The sequence below is a fragment of the Amphiprion ocellaris genome, chromosome 20 (assembly GCF_022539595.1).
Source record: "Amphiprion ocellaris isolate individual 3 ecotype Okinawa chromosome 20, ASM2253959v1, whole genome shotgun sequence".
In the NCBI taxonomy this organism is placed as follows: domain Eukaryota; kingdom Metazoa; phylum Chordata; class Actinopteri; family Pomacentridae; genus Amphiprion; species Amphiprion ocellaris.
In genome coordinates this window covers 25,221,113-25,241,701 of record NC_072785.1, presented here as the reverse complement: position 1 = coordinate 25,241,701, position 20,589 = coordinate 25,221,113, and the positions used below count along the sequence as shown (strand labels likewise).

General features: G+C 37.0%; 1 protein-coding gene across 5 annotated transcripts in view; it reads right to left on the bottom strand.

Annotated features, from left to right (window-relative positions):
* Positions 1–284: 284 nt before the first annotated feature.
* Positions 285–20,589, bottom strand: part of actn1 (actinin, alpha 1) — an 82,995-nt gene continuing 62,690 nt past the window's right edge. For 2 of the 5 annotated variants that reach the window (XM_035955608.2, XM_023286671.3), the window contains exons 11-21: positions 19,749–19,896; positions 19,354–19,504; positions 16,194–16,302; positions 15,644–15,784; positions 12,986–13,168; positions 11,858–11,992; positions 9,585–9,764; positions 7,214–7,360; positions 3,066–3,131; positions 2,582–2,740; positions 285–866 (exon numbers count right to left, since the gene is read on the bottom strand). In XM_035955608.2, coding sequence (XP_035811501.1) covers positions 708–866; positions 2,582–2,740; positions 3,066–3,131; positions 7,214–7,360; positions 9,585–9,764; positions 11,858–11,992; positions 12,986–13,168; positions 15,644–15,784; positions 16,194–16,302; positions 19,354–19,504; positions 19,749–19,896 — 1,578 coding nt within the window. In that variant the 3' untranslated portion in view covers positions 285–707. Of the gene's footprint in view, positions 867–2,581; positions 2,741–3,065; positions 3,132–3,381; positions 3,463–7,213; positions 7,361–9,584; positions 9,765–11,857; positions 11,993–12,985; positions 13,169–15,643; positions 15,785–16,193; positions 16,303–19,353; positions 19,505–19,748; positions 19,897–20,589 lie in introns of all 5 variants that reach the window. The other 3 variants (XM_035955607.2, XM_023286670.3, XM_023286673.3) reach the window with 2 other exon arrangements.

Genomic DNA, 20,589 nt, shown 5'->3' with positions numbered 1-20,589 from the left:
TCTGTATGTTTTTTATTAGTTAAAGTGTGTATAATTTAGGTTTAGCTGTGGCTTTAGTTGAAGAACTTTTAAGACTGTAGGGATGAAACCTAATTTAAAGAGTTTGCTAAATGCTAAATTGTCTGGGTGACCTCAAACTTTTGAATGGCAGTGTAACTGTATATATACAGACAGTTCTATGGTATTTTTACACAAATTTCAACTACAGTCAGTAAAATGCAAAAGTAAATCTATCAAAAAGCCACCGATGATCCCTGCAGCAGACAGAGAATTAGAAGAGGAAGTATAGCAATTTTTCTTTATTACAATTTTTGCCTCTTATTTTCAATCAGGTGAAGAAAAATACCTTTTTTTTGTTCAGTATAATAAAATATGTTAACTTTATTCATTTTTTTATGAAGAAAAAACAATGACAACAAGAAAAATAAAAACAGAAACAAACGTTTTTTTTTCTTTTGTCTCTCCCTCTTTGTAAACCTTGGAGAGCTGCTGCATTGCGTGGGAAGCAAATACAACGGAGACAGAGTGTGAGGGAGCGGTGAGGAGGCTGAGGGGGGAGGAGACAGAGGAGGGTAACGGACATAAAAGATAAGGCCAGAGACGTACAAAAACATGAGCGTAGTAGGACAGAGTGTAGTGACGGGCGGTGGGAGGAACGTGGCGGTGATCGGAGCAGGTAGGCTGGTGGTCCCAATCAGGGTCAATGTTCAGAGGTCGCTCTCCCCGTACAGAGCCGTGGAGAAGGACATGTAGTCGAGGGCTCCGGGGACGGCGTCCGGGCCGCAGTAGGGGGCCATGCGGGCGATGCAGTAATCAGCCTGGTCTGGAGGAAGCTCACGGCGAAGCTCGTCGGCTAAGATGTAGTTCTACAGAGGAGGAGAAGAACCAGATTACATTCTGTTAGATCAGACTAGCAGCTGATGTTTATAACATTCTTTACACGGGGACGTAAGGGTTAAATCTGAAGTGCAGCCGTCTGTACTGAGAATATTTGATCAGTGAATTCAAAAGATTCTAATGTCCTTTCAGTGCACATCGAAATCAGAATCAGTGATAATTTCTGGATAGATAGATAGATAGACAGACAGACAGAGACAGACAGACAGACAGACAGACAGATAGATAGATAGAGAGATAGATAGATGACTTGATATATATGATTAATATATATATTAATATCACATATTAATATAGAATAATATAATATTTTTCAGATTCAGAAATCTGAATATTTTGTGAGATTGAAAAAAAAAATTACGTTCCCATCTCAAATCATCTCAAAAGTTCTGCTCGGCTCATCTCTGATTTGCTTAAAAAATTTCTGGCATACAATGTGGCTATTTATGGAAATATTTAGCTGATTTATCAAATATTTTTGATATATTCTGATTTATTACTATTTTGTTGTAGTTTGAGATAAACATTTTTTTTTAAATGACACTCCAATCTCAAATCATCTCAACATTTCTTCTTGGCTCATCTCTGTGATTTGCTTAAATTTTTATGGCATAAAATATGGATATTTAATAATCTGAGCTTGATATATAGAATATTTTGTGAGATAAACGCTTTTTTAAGATTGATTTATCAAATTCTTTCTGAATTTAGTTTATTTTTTTGATTGCCCATCAACCCACTTTCAACAAGTTTTCTCATACATTGAAATTTGAGGCAATGTTGAATGACAATAACTCAGGAACTATTAAAGCTAAAAACCCGAAGTATTCACTGCTGTTTCTCATCATGTCATTGATTTAAAATTTACAACATTAAACCATAAGATCAAATATTCTGTGATATAGGGTGACTTGAAACACTTAAAAAAATTAAACCATCATGAAAAGCCCCATCTTTCAGAAATTGCCTTATTAATAATTTTTTCGGTATTTGACACATTTTTTTACATGCCTTTTAGAAATTAATTTTAGTCCAGTGTGACTCCAAGATACTTGAACTTGTCTACAATTGAAAGGAACACATCACAGTGTGTCATCTCTGCTGGTTGTCTACAGAGCTAAACAGTACGCTACAGAATCAGAGAGATTTTAGGCTGATATGGTTGAAATGAAAGCAAACTTTTTACAACTGCAGCAGCACTGGAGCCACATTATCATTCATGTCGCCACGTTTCAGGCCCCTGATATTATTATTCAACCTCCTTGTAGTTTGTTTTGTTCTCCAGCCAGTGCTCAGGGAAATATGTGACTCTTTAGATGTGAAATGCTTCATTGCATTCACCAGTCTGTGTGGTGTTTGGAGTTGTGCAGGTCATGCACGGTGAGTTTTTCACAGAAAAGCTGCCTGATAGAAACAGAGTGAACCAAAACTATATAAACTGTGAGCTGGAAAACCCAAAGAATGAGCTGAAGGACAGTATAATGCTCCACAGAGCTGATAATTCCCTGCGTCCTTCACATAAAAGCAGTTATACCGTCCACTCTTAGTATAAAAACATTAACTACTGCTGCTTTTAATGTCTCTATTTTGATCCTAAAGCATATTAAATATTAATCTGTTTACAAAATGCAGCTTCACCTACATCTGTGCTTCATCGTCACTGTTCTTTAACGTGATTCGGTACCTTATCGCCCGCCAGGACCTTGAAGGAGGCCATGACCTGGTCGGCGGTGTCCGTGTCGGCCGTCTCGCGAGACATGAAGTCGATGAAGGCCTGGAAGGTGACGATGCCCATCCTGTTGGGATCCACTATGCTCATGATGCGGGAGAACTCGTTTTCACCCTGGCAGAGCAGCAGCAGAGAGGAAACGTGGTGAAGCTCGGTCGCCATGGTGACAGTACCCACGGCAACGCACCACAACAACACAGCAACATCTCTCACACCTTGCATACAAAGATATTAAATATTTCATCTATAATGTAGCTCAGTGAGGTGCTGCTGTGAGTGAAAATCCTCCATCAGAGTGGATTCTAATGAAATCAGTGGAAAATGAACTGTACTGATAAATCGGCTGCATTCATTCACATCTAGTCATTACCATTTCCAACTGGTGTTGCATATCACACACACACAAACGTTCATACTTGAAGGGAGCTCGTGGCTTTACCAGGTTGTAACCCACGGAGATAAGGCAGGTTTTGAAGTCTTCAGCATCCATGATTCCTGTTCTCTTCTACAAGGTCAGCAAACGAAACCAGCAGGAGAGGAGAGACGGAGGGGAAGGACAGCGGAGGAGGTCACAGAGGACGAACAAAGAGGAGAGTTAAGGAAGAGATCCGCAACGATCCATTATGTGGACGTTGCAAGGAAATCACGAAGGAATATTTAGGCCAGGAGAGGAAAGAATAGAGGGGAAACAAGTGCGAAAGAAAAAACAAAAACACACCAGTTAAACCTCTCACCACGGCGCTACGACTAAGTACCTGTGCATCGTTGGCGATATCGAAGCCCAGGCTGATCAGGCAGGCCTTGAACTCCTCTGCGCCCAGAGTGCCCGAGTGGTCCTGGGGGGTGGGAGGCCAGTGGCAGGCGAGGCGTCGGGGGCCATGCAGCAACACATACAGCGTGTCAGTGACGGTGGGGGAGGAGGGTGAGGTGAGGTGGTGAAGGTGGGGGAGGAGGACGGTGGAGGGAGTGTACCATGCACAGGTGGGTGGGGGGGCAGGAGGAGGTGAGGAGGGGGTGAAAGGTGAGGTGGGGGGGGTCATGCATCAGAGATGGAGAACAGAGAACACAGTGCAAATTGATTAGGATCTGCAGGTGAACACACGGTGGCAGCAGAGCTGCCATGCTGGGGGGCATTCAGAGGCGTTAATGTGCAGTGTGCAGGCAGACTACTGGGGCCTGGTGGAGTGATTCATATCGTCGATGGCACACGTACTTAACAACACAACATCTGCTCGTATTAAGAGGAAAAGCACATCTTTACCCTTGTTTGTACCGTCAAACAAAATGCTCAGTTAAAAACATCCCACATTTAGAATCACAGTTATTTTCCAATAAATGTCCATGCATAGATTTAAACTGCAACTAAAGACCTAATAAATCACTTTGTTTGCTAAACAAAGGGCGGTAAATAACAAAAAATGTCAATTACAAGTCCCAGCAGTTGAAGATAATACCATAAAATGTTTTGTTTAGTCTGAACAGCAGCCTTAAACTTAAACATAACCAACTGATTTCATAGAATATGAAGAAAAAACATGATCTATACCCATTTAAAGCTGTACCCAGTGAAGTTCAACCAGTTTGGCTTTTAAAACCTCTGAAATACTTCATTATAAATGAAATAATGTGGAGATGCTAAAGTACAATTAATCAATAAATAAATCAGATGTCTTGCTTTGTCTGACCTGCAATCTAAAATTGAAGCTAATTCAGTTTATTGTCACAGAATATAAAGAAAAACATCAACTATGCCCATTTAAGAAGCTGTATTCCAGCCAGATTGGCTTTTAAAAATACTTAACTGACTGTAAATAATTAACAACAATTACTTTTCTGTTGATTGTTTGCCTCATTGATATTTATCAAATAATTGGTTTTCGATTAATTAAACAATCATTTATTCCCAAAAATTCTATCTCAAAGAGAATCACTTAGATTTTCAAGTTAATAAATCCTAAAAGACTTCATTTATTATAATAAACCATGGTGAAAAGCCCCCTATTTATGCTAAAACCAGCAAATGTTTGACATTTTTGCTTGATAAGTTACTCAAATAATTATTAAACTGTTATTGTTGAACTGTCTGTAAATGAACACACTAATTAATCAGCTAACTGTTGCAACAATTTAGTGGTTTTTAAATACTTTCTGATAACCGTACAACATTTAGAATCACATTTATTCTCCTGGACGAATACGGCACATTTGGACTGCAGCTAAAAACTAGTTTAATTACCATTTAATCAGTCACTAAATTAATTTGTTGGCCTATAAAATGCCAGAAAGTAATAATAAATGTCAATTATAAGACTCAAGAGTCTGAGATAATTACATAAAATGTTTTGTTTTATCTGGCCAGCAGCCTAAAACCTAAACTAATTCAGATTTTATCATAGAATACAAAGAAAAACATCAACTATTTCCTTTTAAGAAGCTGTAACCAGTGAAGTTTATCCAGTTAAAATGGTGTTTTTTTGTATTCATCATTGATTTATCTAATAATTACCGTTGGAATAATTAGGTGAAAAGAGGTCAGAAAATTAAGAAAACTGTCTATTATAATTTGTCAAAGATAATCAGCTTGAATTGTAAGTTTCATTAACCCTGAAACGTGGAAAAACCTCATATTTGAGATGCCAAAACCAACAAATACATGAAATTTTTGCTTGATAAAGGACTGAAATGATGATCAAACTGTTACTGATGAAATGTCTATGAATGAATAAACCAATTAAGTAACAAACTGTTTCAAAAAATCAAAGTGGGAGTTAAAAACTTTCTGATCACCTTAGCGCATGTTTAAACACATCAACATTCTTACGCTCGACCACAATATCAACTTTTTTTCCCGGTAATAAACTAAAAAATAAGAGAATGCTGGTGCTTCAGCTCGATACAGCTTCACCTCATGTTCACCAACAAACGTCAAGCAGAAAGCCTTAAAGCGTAACGGCTTAATCTTAATAAAATATGTAAGAAAGAGCAAGTCCAGGGTCATATTTGAGTTCCTCTGGGCTTTGACTGCTGACCTCTGGTACTGATTAACCACAGGGCAGCTCTAGAGAAGGTAGGAGTTGGTGGTGGAGGAAGAGGAAAGAAACTGAAATCTGTCTCTTTTCTCTGTTTCATTTTAAATTAAAGTATAATTAAAGCATTTCAAACATGAGGCTGATTCTCCCTGAAAGCACCTAAACCTTTAAAGATAAACGTCGTGTCACTGATCCGTAAATCCTTTTTAACCAGGTGGTAAAACCACAACACCCAGATGCATTTCACACGCCGGCTGTTTTCTCCTCACGGCTTTCCGTTTTAAGCATCATTAGAGGTTTGCTGTTAGCCACAACTCAGGCAGCATGACAGGATGTCATATTCTCACCTCAACTTCTTCTCTTTGCAGCTTCGGTCTGAATATGCAAAAGACAAACTTATGACTCCACATATGTCACACATCATTAGATACATCTGCAGTAAAATCACTTGGGAAAGCACTTTTATTCACTTTCTTGCTGGTTAAGTCTCACGTTTGTCCGATAAATATGAAGCTAGTAGATGGATTAGCTTAGCACTTAGCATCCTATTCAAACACAGACATGACAAAAGAACACAACAACTCAACAACTATAATGTTATTTTAGAGTAAAATAATCTTTATGTAACAATTATGGCTAAATTATGCAGTTATTAGTAACTTTTTAAATTTAATTTGGTTGTAAATAAGACTCCTGCAGCCAGCAGACTTGAGCTAGTCACCAAGTCTGGTGCAGTATGTGAACTACTAGTTCATTTATTTGCTTTTTTTGTAATCAGAAACAAGAAATTAAACATTTATAAAGCACTTTATCAGACTTTTATTTATAATTATTCCTGTATAATAAGAATATTAATTATAAGAAAAAGAAAACAAATGAAAGGTTACTGTCACCTAGTACAACAATCTAGCTTATAGATGTGTTTTTAAAAGGAAATTTGTGCTTTTTCTGCTTTTTTAGATAAAGTTAGTGAAGCTTCTACTGCTCCATATGATGCAGATGTTCATCAAAGTGATAAATCAGCCTCATGCATGAATTATACATTAATAACAGTCTGATTTTATGCATGATCCATGATGATTAAGACACAGAAATGTGCAGAAATGCTTTGCAGGAATAGAAAACTGTTGATATTTTAGAGAAATTTATATTCTCTGAGGTGTTTGGAACTTATTTCTCATTAGGAAGAGTCAAGTTCCTGCTGGTTTGCCTGCAGTTTAAACTCCTTGCACCAACTAAGCTGAGATATAACATGCTAATTAGAATGCATATTTCATTTCCCTGTTTGCAGTTTTTACGTTAAGCTAACAGCTACCAGCTAACAGCCTTGTTTAGCTTCATATTCAACAGACAGACATGAGAACTGCAAGAAAGTGGACAGACGTACTCCTCAAACTAGTCCTTCAGCAGCATGAAACATTTCTGTTCCAGTCTCACTTTGCATCACATCTAATCCCCACAAACCACATCTGGCCAGCTGTGTGTGAATGAGCGGTGGTCCGCCCACAGACCTCCCCCTGCCCGAAGCTTCCTGTCTGCACAGTGACTCAGTACTGACCCTGTCGAAGTGGTTGAAGGAGGCCCGGAACTCGTTCAGCTGCTCCTGGCTGATGCCTTTGGCGTCTCGCGTCAAGATCTGGTTCTCGATCTCGTTGATGGTTCGGGCGATGGTGGTGAGTAGCTGCTCCCAGCCCACACGGATGTGCTGCAGAGGAAGACGAAGGAGGAGGAAGTTGAAGACGACGGAGAGGAAAAAGGTCTCAGAGGCTTTAGCTGGGATTCAGCTTCGGGTCAAACTGTGGTTGTGAATGATTTGTGGTTTGTTTTATTCAATGTGGAGGTTAGATGTGTTTGGAAAATGTAATTTAGAGCTTTAAGTGGGTGTTCTTCTGCTCTTATGGCTACCATGTTCACCTTAGTGTGAGTAAAAGACAAAAATAATGACTGTCAATTAACCACACTTTCAACTGACTGCCTGTCATTAAGTCACGTATAAAGCAGCATCATCTACAAACAACTGTTGTCTTCTCTTCTTTAGTTTTTCAGATTTATTTTTTCCCATCTGAATAGCTGACAGACAAGATCAGCTTTATTCTATCCTTAAAATCCCAGGAAAAAGCCCAAACCAACCATGCTTTAGCTGTATGTAACTAACTTCTAATTTTATATTTGTCGATTAATCTATTCATTTTTTTTTTTGGATTGTTCAATTAGTTTTTGGTCTATAAAATACCAGAAAATGATGAAAAATGTGTGTCCAAAAGGCCAAGATGATGTCTTTAAATTCCATGTTTTTTTCCATAACATATAAATATTCAGTTTACCGTTACTGACAAGGAAAGAAATCAGGAAAATGCACATTTAAAAAGCTAATATCGGAGAATTTCGCCAATTTTCCCTAAAAAATACTCACTTTCCCCATTTTTTGTTGTAATCAGGAACAACTTTGACAAAGATTCAGTAAGCCCCTGATTTAAGTTCTATTTATTTGTCATAGAGGAGGAAAGAAACCACAAAATATTCACATTTTAGAAGCTGGAATCAGAGAATTTTGACTTTCCTTTCTTAAAAATTACTCAAGTTAATAACTGACAACTATTCCATTAATTGCTGTGGCTCTCATTAGCTCCTCTCTCAAACACAGATCTTTATGATGAAGGTGCAAACCTTCAAAAACTGATTACAAATGTAAACTAATAAGAAAATTAACCTAATAATGCAACTAGGCACAGCAGTTTACAGTAAACATTACTAAAACACCTACAAATATTGCAGTTTCCAGGGACTATTTTCAGCTGTGGATTAATACACATTTGGTGCTATAAATGAGTATTTAAAGAATCAGGACTTTTTACATATTGCATATAAACGATGAATGTAGCCAAAAAGTGCCCTAAACCTGCATTCTTTCTGATAGCCAGCAGGTGGCAACTCCTCTGGCTGCAAAAAAAAGTCTGACTATAGAAGTCTACAAGAAAAAGGCCTCATTTCTACTTGATTTGTTAACTCAGTTAACATTTTGCTATTGAGTTTGCGGTCTCAATTGCGAGTTACACATTTCATTCAACACAACGCGGTGTTCATTTAGTAAATTACAGCAATATTTAGACTAAAACAGATGATAAAGCAGGGTATGTTTTATGTCTGTCTACTTCGTGATTAAGAGATTGCTACCACTGTATTTAGTTTTCAGTTAGATTAAATACTGCTGGTCCACAGATCCAATATGTGATGTCATGGTGGCTTCAACCACCTTTTTTATAGAGTCTTTAATATCTGGAACTGACTCAAAATAACTTACAGTGCCCATGTCATAGCAAAGATGTGTTTATAAAGGTGAAAACAAGCTTTATGAGGTTTTGTATACAAAGAAAATCCTTGTTAATGGACACATCATTGCTGGTTTAGGTCTTTTTATGTGATTTGTTGAAAAATATATCAAAATGTTACTTTACCTGTCTTAACACTGGTTAAGCACTGCAGATATGAGGTGCTTTTGTGTCTTTAAAACAGTTTTCATACAGCAGCTGATTCTAGACTCACGCCTACGTAACAGTTCTGAACTCTGCTGTTGTATAAACTGTCTGCAACAAATTGCACATGGATTATTTTGGCCAGTAAAAACTATTCTTGGCAGGCAGGAGTTTATAGTTTTCCGGCGCTTGGCTGAGGAGCCAGAAAGTTAATTTTGTATCCTGGAGGCAGAGTAGTAAAGTGTCAAGTCAGAGAAATTGTGTATTAAAATCTTTAAGACTTCCTGTGGCTGTGAAAACATACACGGTTTTGTATTTAGAGACAACCATTGCCACTGAAACCAAAGCGCCACACAACAAGAACTGTATTTTCATTACTTAGACAGCTCAGACTGATGATAATTTCAACGAGAAGGGAAATTTTCCCAGTGAAATCTCAGCAGATGTTGTTTTTACCTCCATGGTGTAGTTGGTGTGCTTGTTGTCGAAGATGAGGGCTTCCTGAATGAGCTGGTGGTCTCCCTCCAGCTGGTCGATCTTTGGCTTGTAGTTGACGATGCTTTTCTCGTACTGGCGGAGGTGCGTCAGCTGATCCTCCAGGGTGCCGTGCATCTCGATCGAGATACGACCAATTTCCTGCACAGACATTTTTTGATAAGAATAATGAGTATTTGGAAAGTGCAGGACATGACAGGAAGACACAAAAATGACCATTAATTCACCACTACTGCCTGTTTTTATGTGTTTACCTAAATTTCTTTGTCAAACAGTTAAAGCGCATGAAAACTCTAAACCCCAAAATCCAACAGCAGGTTTGTTAATTATGTTTCTTTAAAAAAAAAAAATCACCAATTATCAGAGCTATAAACTTGCTCTTGAACCAAATCTAAGCTTAAAATTGTGAGATTTCTTTAAAATCAATATATTCTACATGTCTCATTCAAAAATTTGTGAAAAATATACCATTTGCATTAACCAGATTCTGTTAAAAAAAATAAAAAAAAATAAAAAATTCTGCACTCCTTAATGCAACTAAAAAGTCATGAATGAGTCAGTTGCAACCCACAGTCATGTGACAAAAAAATTCAGCGACTTTTCAGCTTTTACAGATTTATTCCAGTAGCTGTTTTGCAAGACCACACAGTTGAGGGAACTGATATTCAGGCAATTCAGTTAATGTTTCATGAAAAAATTATGTTAAGAATACTCTCAGACTCATCCTTATGTTAACTACCTGCTGCAAAAGCTGGCTTGCAGTGACATTATTTATACACCCTTCCTATGTATTTTTATTTCATTAATTGGTCCGTTTCATATTTTTAAAACTAAAAGTGGGTTTCTGTTGTTCCCAGTGGAAAAGTTTTAGTTACAGTTCAGGTCAGTACACAGCAGAGAGGAGACAAGTATAAAATAAAACAACAATAAAACACATTTGATTAATAAAGTAAAGGTAGAGAGTATACAGAGGAGCAGGTTTTTAGAAATTTGTTTGAAAATACATTCAGCCTGGGGAAATATCTTTCTGGAGTTAATGTGCAGAGTAGTGTGAAAAACAACTAGTTTGCAAAACTGTAAATAGTACAGTATTAATACTATGTAGTGCCAATATTTTTTACAGCATTGATGAAACCTGTAGGCATTTGGAAAAATGCTGTATGTATTAATTACATATTTTTCTGTTTTTTGTTAAATAAGTAATCACAGATCACATTAAATTTTCTTTTTCTCTTTTTTTATGATTCATGGCATTATAATTGTGTCACACTAAAAACGACACTATTTCTCGTCAGTGTTGTGTCATTTATATGAAGATGTATTACTTTATACTGAAGTAAAAAATGTGTTAAAATGTGACAAAAGCAAAAAAATGAAACAAAAGAAACTACCAATGAAAAAAAAAACCTCAGCTTGGGGATCAGAATGTTAAATAAGCTATTTCACAATTTCTGCAGTTTGAATATAATGCATGTAAACATTATGTAAATATCACTAAGATCAAGCATTAAATATTACTGATCTCATTCTAAGACCAAGATATTATCTTTATATTATATGTTATATATCCCTGTAAAACCCAAATATAGAAAAAAAATCGCAAAAATAATACATACTACCAGTCAACAGTTTGGACACACCTTCTCATTCAATGGTTTTTATTTAATTATTTTATAAATTGTAGATTAATACTGAAGACATCAAAACTATAGAAGAATACATATGGAATTATGTTGTAAACAAAAAAGTGTTCATCTTCAGTATTAATCTAAAATGTAGAAAATAATACAAATAAATAATAGTACATATATATATATATATATATATATATATATATATATACACACACATATATACACACACACACACATATATATATATATATATATATATATATATATATATATATATATAAATAAAAAATAATTTTAAAAATAATTTAAAAAAATATATATATATAACCAATGTTATTTTTGCAACAGCGGGTTTTACAGGGATACACGTGTTTTCAGATATAATGCAACACGACTTTATAAATATGTCAGAGAAACTTTTAAAGTCATAGAACACTGTAATTTTACGGTTTCTTATCTATTAAAGCACAAAACTAAAACAGGGAAGGGCTGATGAATGATTTAACTTAACAGTAAAAGCTCTGGTTGTGGTGACACAGTGCTGCACTCGTTCTGAATTTCTAACGCGCTCATTTGACTGCTGGCTCGGCTCACACTGACCTCCATCTTGTTCTGGATCCAGGGCCCGATGACGTTGGCCTGGTTGGCGAACTGTCGGCGCAGACGTTCGTTGTTCTGCTGCCGGGCGTGTTCTTCAATCAGAGCCTGGTCGCGCTGAGGAACCAGCTGTCGGACCTGCAGCCACGACGGGAAACCAACATCTGTTAGAACCATCTCTTCAAATCCCCCTCAGTATGTTCAGCTTTTTCATAACACAGCATCTAATTCCTTCATTAAATATAAAACAAGTTCTTCATACCATCAAATCTCACTGAAACATGGATTTAGCTGGCAGTAATAGTTTGTATTTTAGGAAACATGCTCATTTTAAATAGCTGCCAGAGCAAACGTGAGCTTTAATGTTTTTTTGTTTGTTTCTAAACTGAATCATCTCTAAATTATTCAGAAAAAAAAACATTATGTCTAATAAAAAACACATTTGTATTCTGAATGTTGCACCATGTTGAAATATTAAAAGGAATAAATGACACAAAACAAGCTTTTCCTGCTCTCATTTTACCAGCTGTTCTCCCCGATGTACTACCCAGGACTTTAATTATTTACTGTGTTATGCCTCATCCAAACCTCGTATTTTGTTTTTATTTCCATTAGAAGTCTTCTGGGTTTGGGGTTTGCTGGGCCAGGTGGTGAAAAAGGCCGGTTAGAAAAATTGAGCCAAAGAAGAAGAAAGACAACGAACTGTGGCTGCTCAGTGCAACAACTAAACACCGTGAAGTACATTACTGTTCAAAAGTTTGGGGTCACCCAGACAATTTCATGTTTTCCATGAAAACTCACACTTTTATTCATGTGCTAACATAACTGCACAAGGGTTTTCTAATCATCAATGAGTCTTTCAACACCATTAGCTAACACAATGTAGCGTTAGAACACAGGAGTGATGGTTGCTGGAAATGTTCCTCTGTACCCCTATGGAGATATTCCATTAAAAATCAGCTGTTTCCAGCTAGAATAGTTATTTACCACATTAACAATGTCTAGACTGGATTTATGATTAATTAATGTTATCTTCATTGAAAAGGAAGCTTTTTGTTCAAAAATAAGGACATTTCTAAGTGACCCCAAACTCAACGGTAGTGTATACTTATTGGTCATTTATTTTATTACCTTGTCCCATTTGGTGTTAATCTCCTGTGGGTTGATGGTGGTGTATGGGTTGGTTCCGGCCATGTTCACATGGTAGGTCTGCACAATTTTGGCAATCTCATTGTGGATGCCCAGGATAGCCAGACGCTCTTTGTCGGCCTCCGGCAGTGTAGCTTTGAACTGCTCGTGGGCCGTGCTTAATCCCTGCAACGCAAAATACAAATACATGAGATGAAACTGTGAAAAAGGCTGATTTTATGTTTACATCTGCAAAACGACAGACTGTCTTCCTCTTCTTGAATGTTAGGATATGATTTTTACTTTATGACAGTGGTGAAATCTTTTACTGATCATATACAGGACTAATACTCAGTCTATCAATTCAAATTTGTTTGTACAAAAACACATTTAAAAACATCCTGAGTTGAACAAAGTGCTTCACATGTTGCAGATAAGCTGCAAAAAATTATATGCAAATATCAAGACAACATAACACCTCCCTGACCCTACAGGAAACAGTAACACTGTCACATAACAGTGACAGACTGCTTCAACCACGGCGTCTAAAGAAAAGATACTGCAGGTCCTTCCTTCCTGCTACAGTCAGACTGTTCAATCAAGCCTTCTCCCAGTTCACCCACTATCTATCTATCTATCTATCTATCTATCTATCTATCTATCTATCTATCTATCTATCTATCTATCTATCTATCTATCTATCTATCTATCTATCTATCTATCTATCTATCTATCTATCTGTCTATAAAACTTGTAAAATCAATTAGTGAAACAAAATAAAATAGTATAAAATACTAGGACAGGCAAAAAGAATAGAAATTTGTGAGATCAATTTCTAAAATAAATATGAAATAAATAATGGAAAACATGTCTTTTCTCTGTACTCTAAGGATAACCGTGAAGCCCTCCAGTTGCTTCAGTTCATGATATTAAAAGCAAAACAAAATGAAAACACATCCTAACACAAAAAAAGGAATGACTGCAACTTTTGTACAGCTGAAAATTACATTATCACCAACTTGGTCAGTTAAATTTAGGTGCGGATCTGGAGACTTTCTCTAAAATTTTGGGACAACTCGTTGACCTTGGTGGTAACCTTTTACTGTAGTTACCTTAAAAAGCAACAGTGGCAGTAAAACAGCCTTTCACCCTATGATGGTTAAACTTTGCAATTCATCCATGGATCAACAACGTTCCATGACACCACTACTAACAACATATATGCACTAAAACTAATCAGTTACCATCTTCCTTCCAAAGCTTCCTAAATGTCTCTAAATGTTGAGTTAAATCCAGTTTGACATTCAGGGAAATGAGGGGAATTACTTTTTTTGCTGAGCGTTTGATGAGAAATCTGTTGGGTAAATGTCAGACTACAGACAGGAATCTGTCCAAAGAACAAAATAAATCAACACTTTATTGGTGAAAATGTAAAAATGTGATTTACAGGAGTTGTGCTAAGCCATTTTTAAGCAGTAATTCAACATCTGCAGTACAAATGTGTGGTTTATGCAGCTTAATAGGAAAACAAGGCATAGCTTGCAGATGCTGTTGTTGGACTCAGCAAGGCTAGTTGTTTTAGTCTTTATGCTAAGCTAGGCTAGCTGGCAACACTCCTGCTCGATATTTACAAGATAGACACAAGAATTTGTGATCCAACTGTCATCAAGAACGTGAATAAACATATTTTCCAAAATGTAAAGAGCTGCTTTAAGTTCTCAGCTGGATATTTTTACATATATGACCAGTGTGCAAAGTGGATTTTTTGCTGCTCGCTTTAGGAGCACAGTGCTGAGCTCAATGTTGCTTAACTTAAATTTCACCCAACTTCACACAAAAATCACTAACCGCTTGTACTAATATTAAAAAAAAAAAGCTGCATTTCCGCTGTATGTTTAATTTTAGCCTAACTTCAACAAGCATAAATAAAAACAGAGCTCTGCATATTCACTTGGTTCCTTCTTAGATTAATTTAAACATCATTTTATTACATTTAGAAATATCACAACCCCACTTAACTCCAGCTTATTGTTAATTATTCTTATCTTATGTTTACCTATTCATCCATCAGATAAAAAGCATATTAGACTTTCTTGAAAAGTCACATCTAGCTAGCTAACTCTCACTTTTTAGCTCCATTTTGGGTCTCCTCCACACTCACCACTCAGCAAACTACATCATTCCTTTCAGGTGAGTTCGTTTTTTCCATTTTTTTCATCAGAAATGAAAGATCCAGCATTTCAAAAGCACTTAATTTGGTTTTATTTATCACTAGTACTATTAATAAGAACAAGAAACAGCTGAAAAGTAAATACACTGCCTGCTTTTAGCACCGCAGAGAATTTAGCTGTGTTTTTTGTTTTGTTTTACAGCAGCTGGCATCAAGAAAGTTAGTTCTTTTAGGTTTCTGTGTTTAAGTGGATGAAGTTTTTGATGTTGCAATGCTGTGGTTTGCATTAGAATGAATTAGAATTAGTGATGAATCCATCTCATGCATGAATCAAACATCAAAAACAGCAATATTTCACAAATATTTTCAAGGGATCTCAAGAAGAGTGAAGCTCACCTGTAGTTCTTACCATATTTATAAAACCCTACAGCTGTGTATTGACTGACTGTTGCTGATTCTGGTTTAAATAAAGTCTCCTCTGTGGTTCTCACCTGGATTTCCTCAATGGTGTGGACGATAAAAGTGTCCTGCAGGTCCTCCATGGCTCCTTCCATCCAGTTGTTGAACGGAGCCGCTCTTTTGGCAAACTCCAGGTACAGTTGGTCGATGGTCTCAAGCAGCTTCTCGGTTCTCTGTTGAGCATTAAAAAATAAAAAAGGTGGTTAGCATATGAATTCACAGGCTTTTCACTGACCTTCAAAGCCTTTTCGGGGCGAGGCTCAATTTTATTCCCGATCATTCGCAGAACAGGATATGTTTTTTTGTTTTTTGTTTTTTTAATATACCTTCACAAATAAAATCTACAAACTTTAAAGGATTTTCAAGGCCGGCGGGGACGCTGAGAATCACATCACAGCATCTCACTGTGCAGAAGGACACTTTCATCTCTTAATGTATAATCACTTCTGGCCTCACCAGCACCAAGACGGATAGAAGGAATATTAAAACAGGGACAACAAAGCGAGTGATTTTAAAAGCTGGAGATTCGACTCTTTCGGTTCAGGTTAGTGTCGTCCCAGAGTGTCTTTTAGTTCGTCTCACCTGCAAAGCCTCGCTGCGTTTCTGGGTCAGAGCTCCCAGTGCGTCCCATTGGTCGCAGATCCGCTGGCAGCGAGCGTTTACACTGGGGGAGTCGTAGTAGTCCAGCTCACTGAAGCACAAACAGGGAAGAAACACAAGAGACTCATTAGGATTAACTTATAATAACCCTATGAATGCCAAAAACCTGCAGCAGATTTAAAATGTTCCACAAGGTTTGGATTCATTTGCTGCAACTAAAATGTGCTCACTCAATAACTGAGAAGTAAACGGCAAGACAGGGGAAAAGGGGCATTCAGGCTTTGCAGCACTTTTCCTGTAATTTTTTCACTCTATGCATAATAAAAATATACAATTACCTCTTCAATCTGTAGAAAATGTGGAGTGTAGACATCCACATTCAATGCATAATTGATAGCATTCATAATTTGCAAGTTGTCTTTTGGAAGATCAAAAAAAAGAGGAATAATCAGCTGATTTTCAACTTTCTGATGGCACTTAAAATGGCTTAAAATTGTGATATTTCATCAACATCCCTTTATTCTATATGCCTCGTTTTAAAAATTGATAAAAATAAATACTGCGCAGTCAACAGATTCTATAAAAAACTACCATTTCTGTGCTTCTCTGCAAAACCGTGAAGCCATTAGTGACTCAGCTGCAACCAACAGTCACTTGACAAAAATTCAGGTATTGTTCAGCTGAAAGTCCCCAAAATAACAACAATAAAATCAGGAAGAATTGACTAATTTTCGACTTTCTGATGCCACTTTAACTAATCATGAGGTTTATCTGTATAACTAATCAAATTTAAGTTTAAAAGGGCAATATTTTATGAAAATCCCTTTAATGCAAATAAATAAACAGATTCTATAAAAAACTAAAAATTCTGCACTTCTTGCACACAGTCACATGACAGAAATTCAGGCACTTTCCAGCTGAAAGTCGGCAAAATTACACCATTTATCAGAGCCAGAAACTGTGAAAACAGGAAGAACTGTCAGATTTTCAACTTTCTGGTAACACATGAACTATTAATCTTTCATGTGCCTTTTACATTAACTAGCTTCTGTAAAAAAAAAAAAAAAACAAAACAAGTAAAGATTCTGCACTCATTTGCAAAACTGTTTAGCAGTTAGTTCCTCAGCTGTGACCAACAGTTTGTGACATAAAATTTTAAGACTTTTCAGCTAAACTGCAGGCGGAATACACATAGCAGAGTAGACAAGAATGGGAACAAATTAAAAACAGTAAAATATCTACAGTGTGTAGAGCCACTGTTGTTTTTCAGAAACTGCTTGGGGTTCAGAGGGTTAATCATCTAAGTCAGCAGCATCTGCAGCTCTGCTATTGTTAGAATCAACCTCTGCACCCTCAGATGGATTCTCAGGTGTTTATGTCAGAGTCTCTGGTGGAGAAGATACAAAACAATCCATTGTGGCTCACAAGAGTGTCTGTTCATAATCAGAAGAAAAGAACTGATATGTTTCAATGCCGCATGACGTCATAAATTAATGCTGCACAGTGATTTAGCACAGATTAACTCGCTCTCATGCCTGGCTTTATACATAACCTATTGTCAATGTTGAGTAAATTAATCCTGGAAATCATGTTTTTTTGTTCCTGTCACATCATTTTTCCTCACTGTGGGCTCATTTTTCACTGCAGTATAAAGTCCTGCATCTCTTTGGAAACAGAACAGCCATGACAAGAAGTAGAGAGAACTCAGAAATATCTGCTAAGCAGTACAACACAGTTATAATGCCATTAATCAGAAAAAAGAAAAACGACAGTCGCATTTCTTTGATTACCAACTTTACAAAAGAAATGAAAAAGCCCGGAATCAGCATGTACAACATTTTACCAAGAGCCCACAGGTGTCACCAATAATGGTGACCACATACTATAGATATTTTGGTATTTATATTTTTAGTTTGCTTCATACTTGTCTTCTATCTGCTCTGTGTTAACACAACCTGCAGTTTAGCGTCACATTACTGTTGCAGCTGAGTCACTAATGGCTTCACGATCGTGCTGGGGAGCACAGAATTTTTAGCTTTTTACAGAATCTGATTAGTGCACCCTGCCTTCACCCTAAGTCAGCTGGGATAGGATCCAGCCCCCCCGCGACCCTAATGAGGACTAAGCGGTGTATAGATAATGGATGGTTAATTATTGCAAATGGAATGTGAAAAGTGAGTGTTCAATGACCATCAGAAAGTTGAAAATCTGATAATTACTGATTATGTGACGATTGGCGTTGGTTTGTCTGTCTGGCTGTCTGTTAGCAACATTACCCAAAAATGGACTTGAATGAAATTTTCAGGGAAAGTCAGAAATATCACAAGGACCAATTTATTTGATTCTGGCAATAATGCGGCTTATACTCTGGATTCACGAATTTATGAAAGATTGCAGCCGTCGGAAATGATACAAAGACTGAGCAGCCTTGGCGGAGTACTGCGCTCTATGAGTGCTTTTCTAGTTTCTTCTGTTTTTATAGTTTCCATGTCTGGAAAATGGTGGAATTTTGGCAATTTTTACAAAATAAAATGTCTTTCAAACCCAAAAGTGGGTTAAAGTGTATTTTTTAGGCACATTTAAATTTTTTATCAAAGCATTTTCAACAAATTGACGGACCCTCTGCAGCAATTCTGAGGACCCCTAAAGGTTGCAGGCCCCTGTTGAAGACCTAGGACTTATAATTGCATAGTTCCTGCTGCGTGTTTGTTTCTCATCTTGACTTTTTGTATTTCTGGCTCTTTTTTTTTTTTGTGGTGTGACATGTCCTCATAAGCCCTTGAAAGATTTCTTTGAGTCACTTGGAGTTTTTTCTCCTCGTTTGACTTTCTCAGTCTTTCATCATTTACATCTGAAGCTAAGTGAACCCAAGAGTGAATTTTGATGTTTTATGACTGAAATTCAGGAAACACCCTCCGACACAGAGTGAGGAACATATTCAGTGAAAATGAGGAAGAACCATAATCAATTTGTGGATCTGAATCGGCTAAATGTCCTGGATTTAGCTTCGATGCAATCACTGCTCTCACCAGTCGCCCTCAGTCTGTCCTCCTCTAGATTACCACGTATCGAACCACAGAAGGTGGCAGCTCATTTTTTTATTACCATCTGTTCACTCTGCCTCTTGTTTGTCATCTCTTACTTTAACTCCTGGGCGATGGCTGCGATCTGCTCCACGCGGTCCTGGTGTGCAGCCAGATCGCTCTCGAAGGCCTCGTGTTTCTTCAGCAAGGCCTTGATATCTGACAGCGAGGCCGTCTCGTAGTCCCGTTTCTGCAGCATTTCCTCTTTACCTGCAGGGGGAGACACAGAAAATGTACCAGTGAGGCCAAAATCAAAATAAACATGCATAAAACTAACATTTATCTTGCTAAAAGTCACTGATAAGTGATGCTAAAACTAACCATGACTGCATATTAAGCACTAAAAACCCAACATCCCCAAATGTTAAAATATTTATAGACTGTAATTCAAATTTTTCTTTCCCTGTTGGATCTTTAAGGGTGCTTTTTAAAGCTCCTGTTAAACTTTCCTTACCTTCAGTCCAGGCTTCATGGATTGCTGCTTTCTGGCGGAATTTCTCTGCCAGGTGATCGAGTCTTTCCAGCCGGCGAATCTCATTGAGGAGCCACTCTTCATAGCCCTTCTCTGCTCCCTCTAGGCTCCCCCATGCATTGTTAATGTCCTGCAAGAAGTAAAGGAGGACACTTGAGCGTTTTTTTTCTTGCCAAAAACATGCAGAAGGAGAAGCAAGCACAGGAATGGCATCATGTCTTTGAATTAGGCTTGTTATTGTTGGTGCTTCTGTGCGCTGTTATGTTCTTAAACTGACTTATTTGCACTTAATATAGTAATCTAGCGCTTGTTTTTAGCTCCATTTTTGGTCTCCTCCACATTTTCAGAAGCAAATCTGACTCTTAAGTGGATAAAAAGCCCATATTATGCACATTTACTGGTTTAAATTTGACTTTTTGGCATTGCCTTTACATGCTTTAATGTTCAAACAATGATAGAAGTACTGAAAAATGCATTTACTACTGTCATTTCGTATTTCAAAAGTTTCCAAGAAACTGATTTCTCACTGCTTACTATGATTTGAATAATCTTGTTGTGTTTATCTATCACATAAAAAGCAACATTAGCTTTCTTTTAAAGTCACTTCTAGCGAGCTAACTCTCATTTTTTCCCCCCATTTTAGGTCTCCTCCACATTTTCAGAAGCAAATCTTGCTCTTAAGTGGTTAAAGAGCCCATATTATGTACATTTCCTGGTTTATAATTGTATTTTTGGCAGTGACTAAAATATTTTTGCATACATTAATGTTCAGATAGAAATAGTGATAGAATTAGTTAAAATGTATTTAGTATTGCCATTTTGT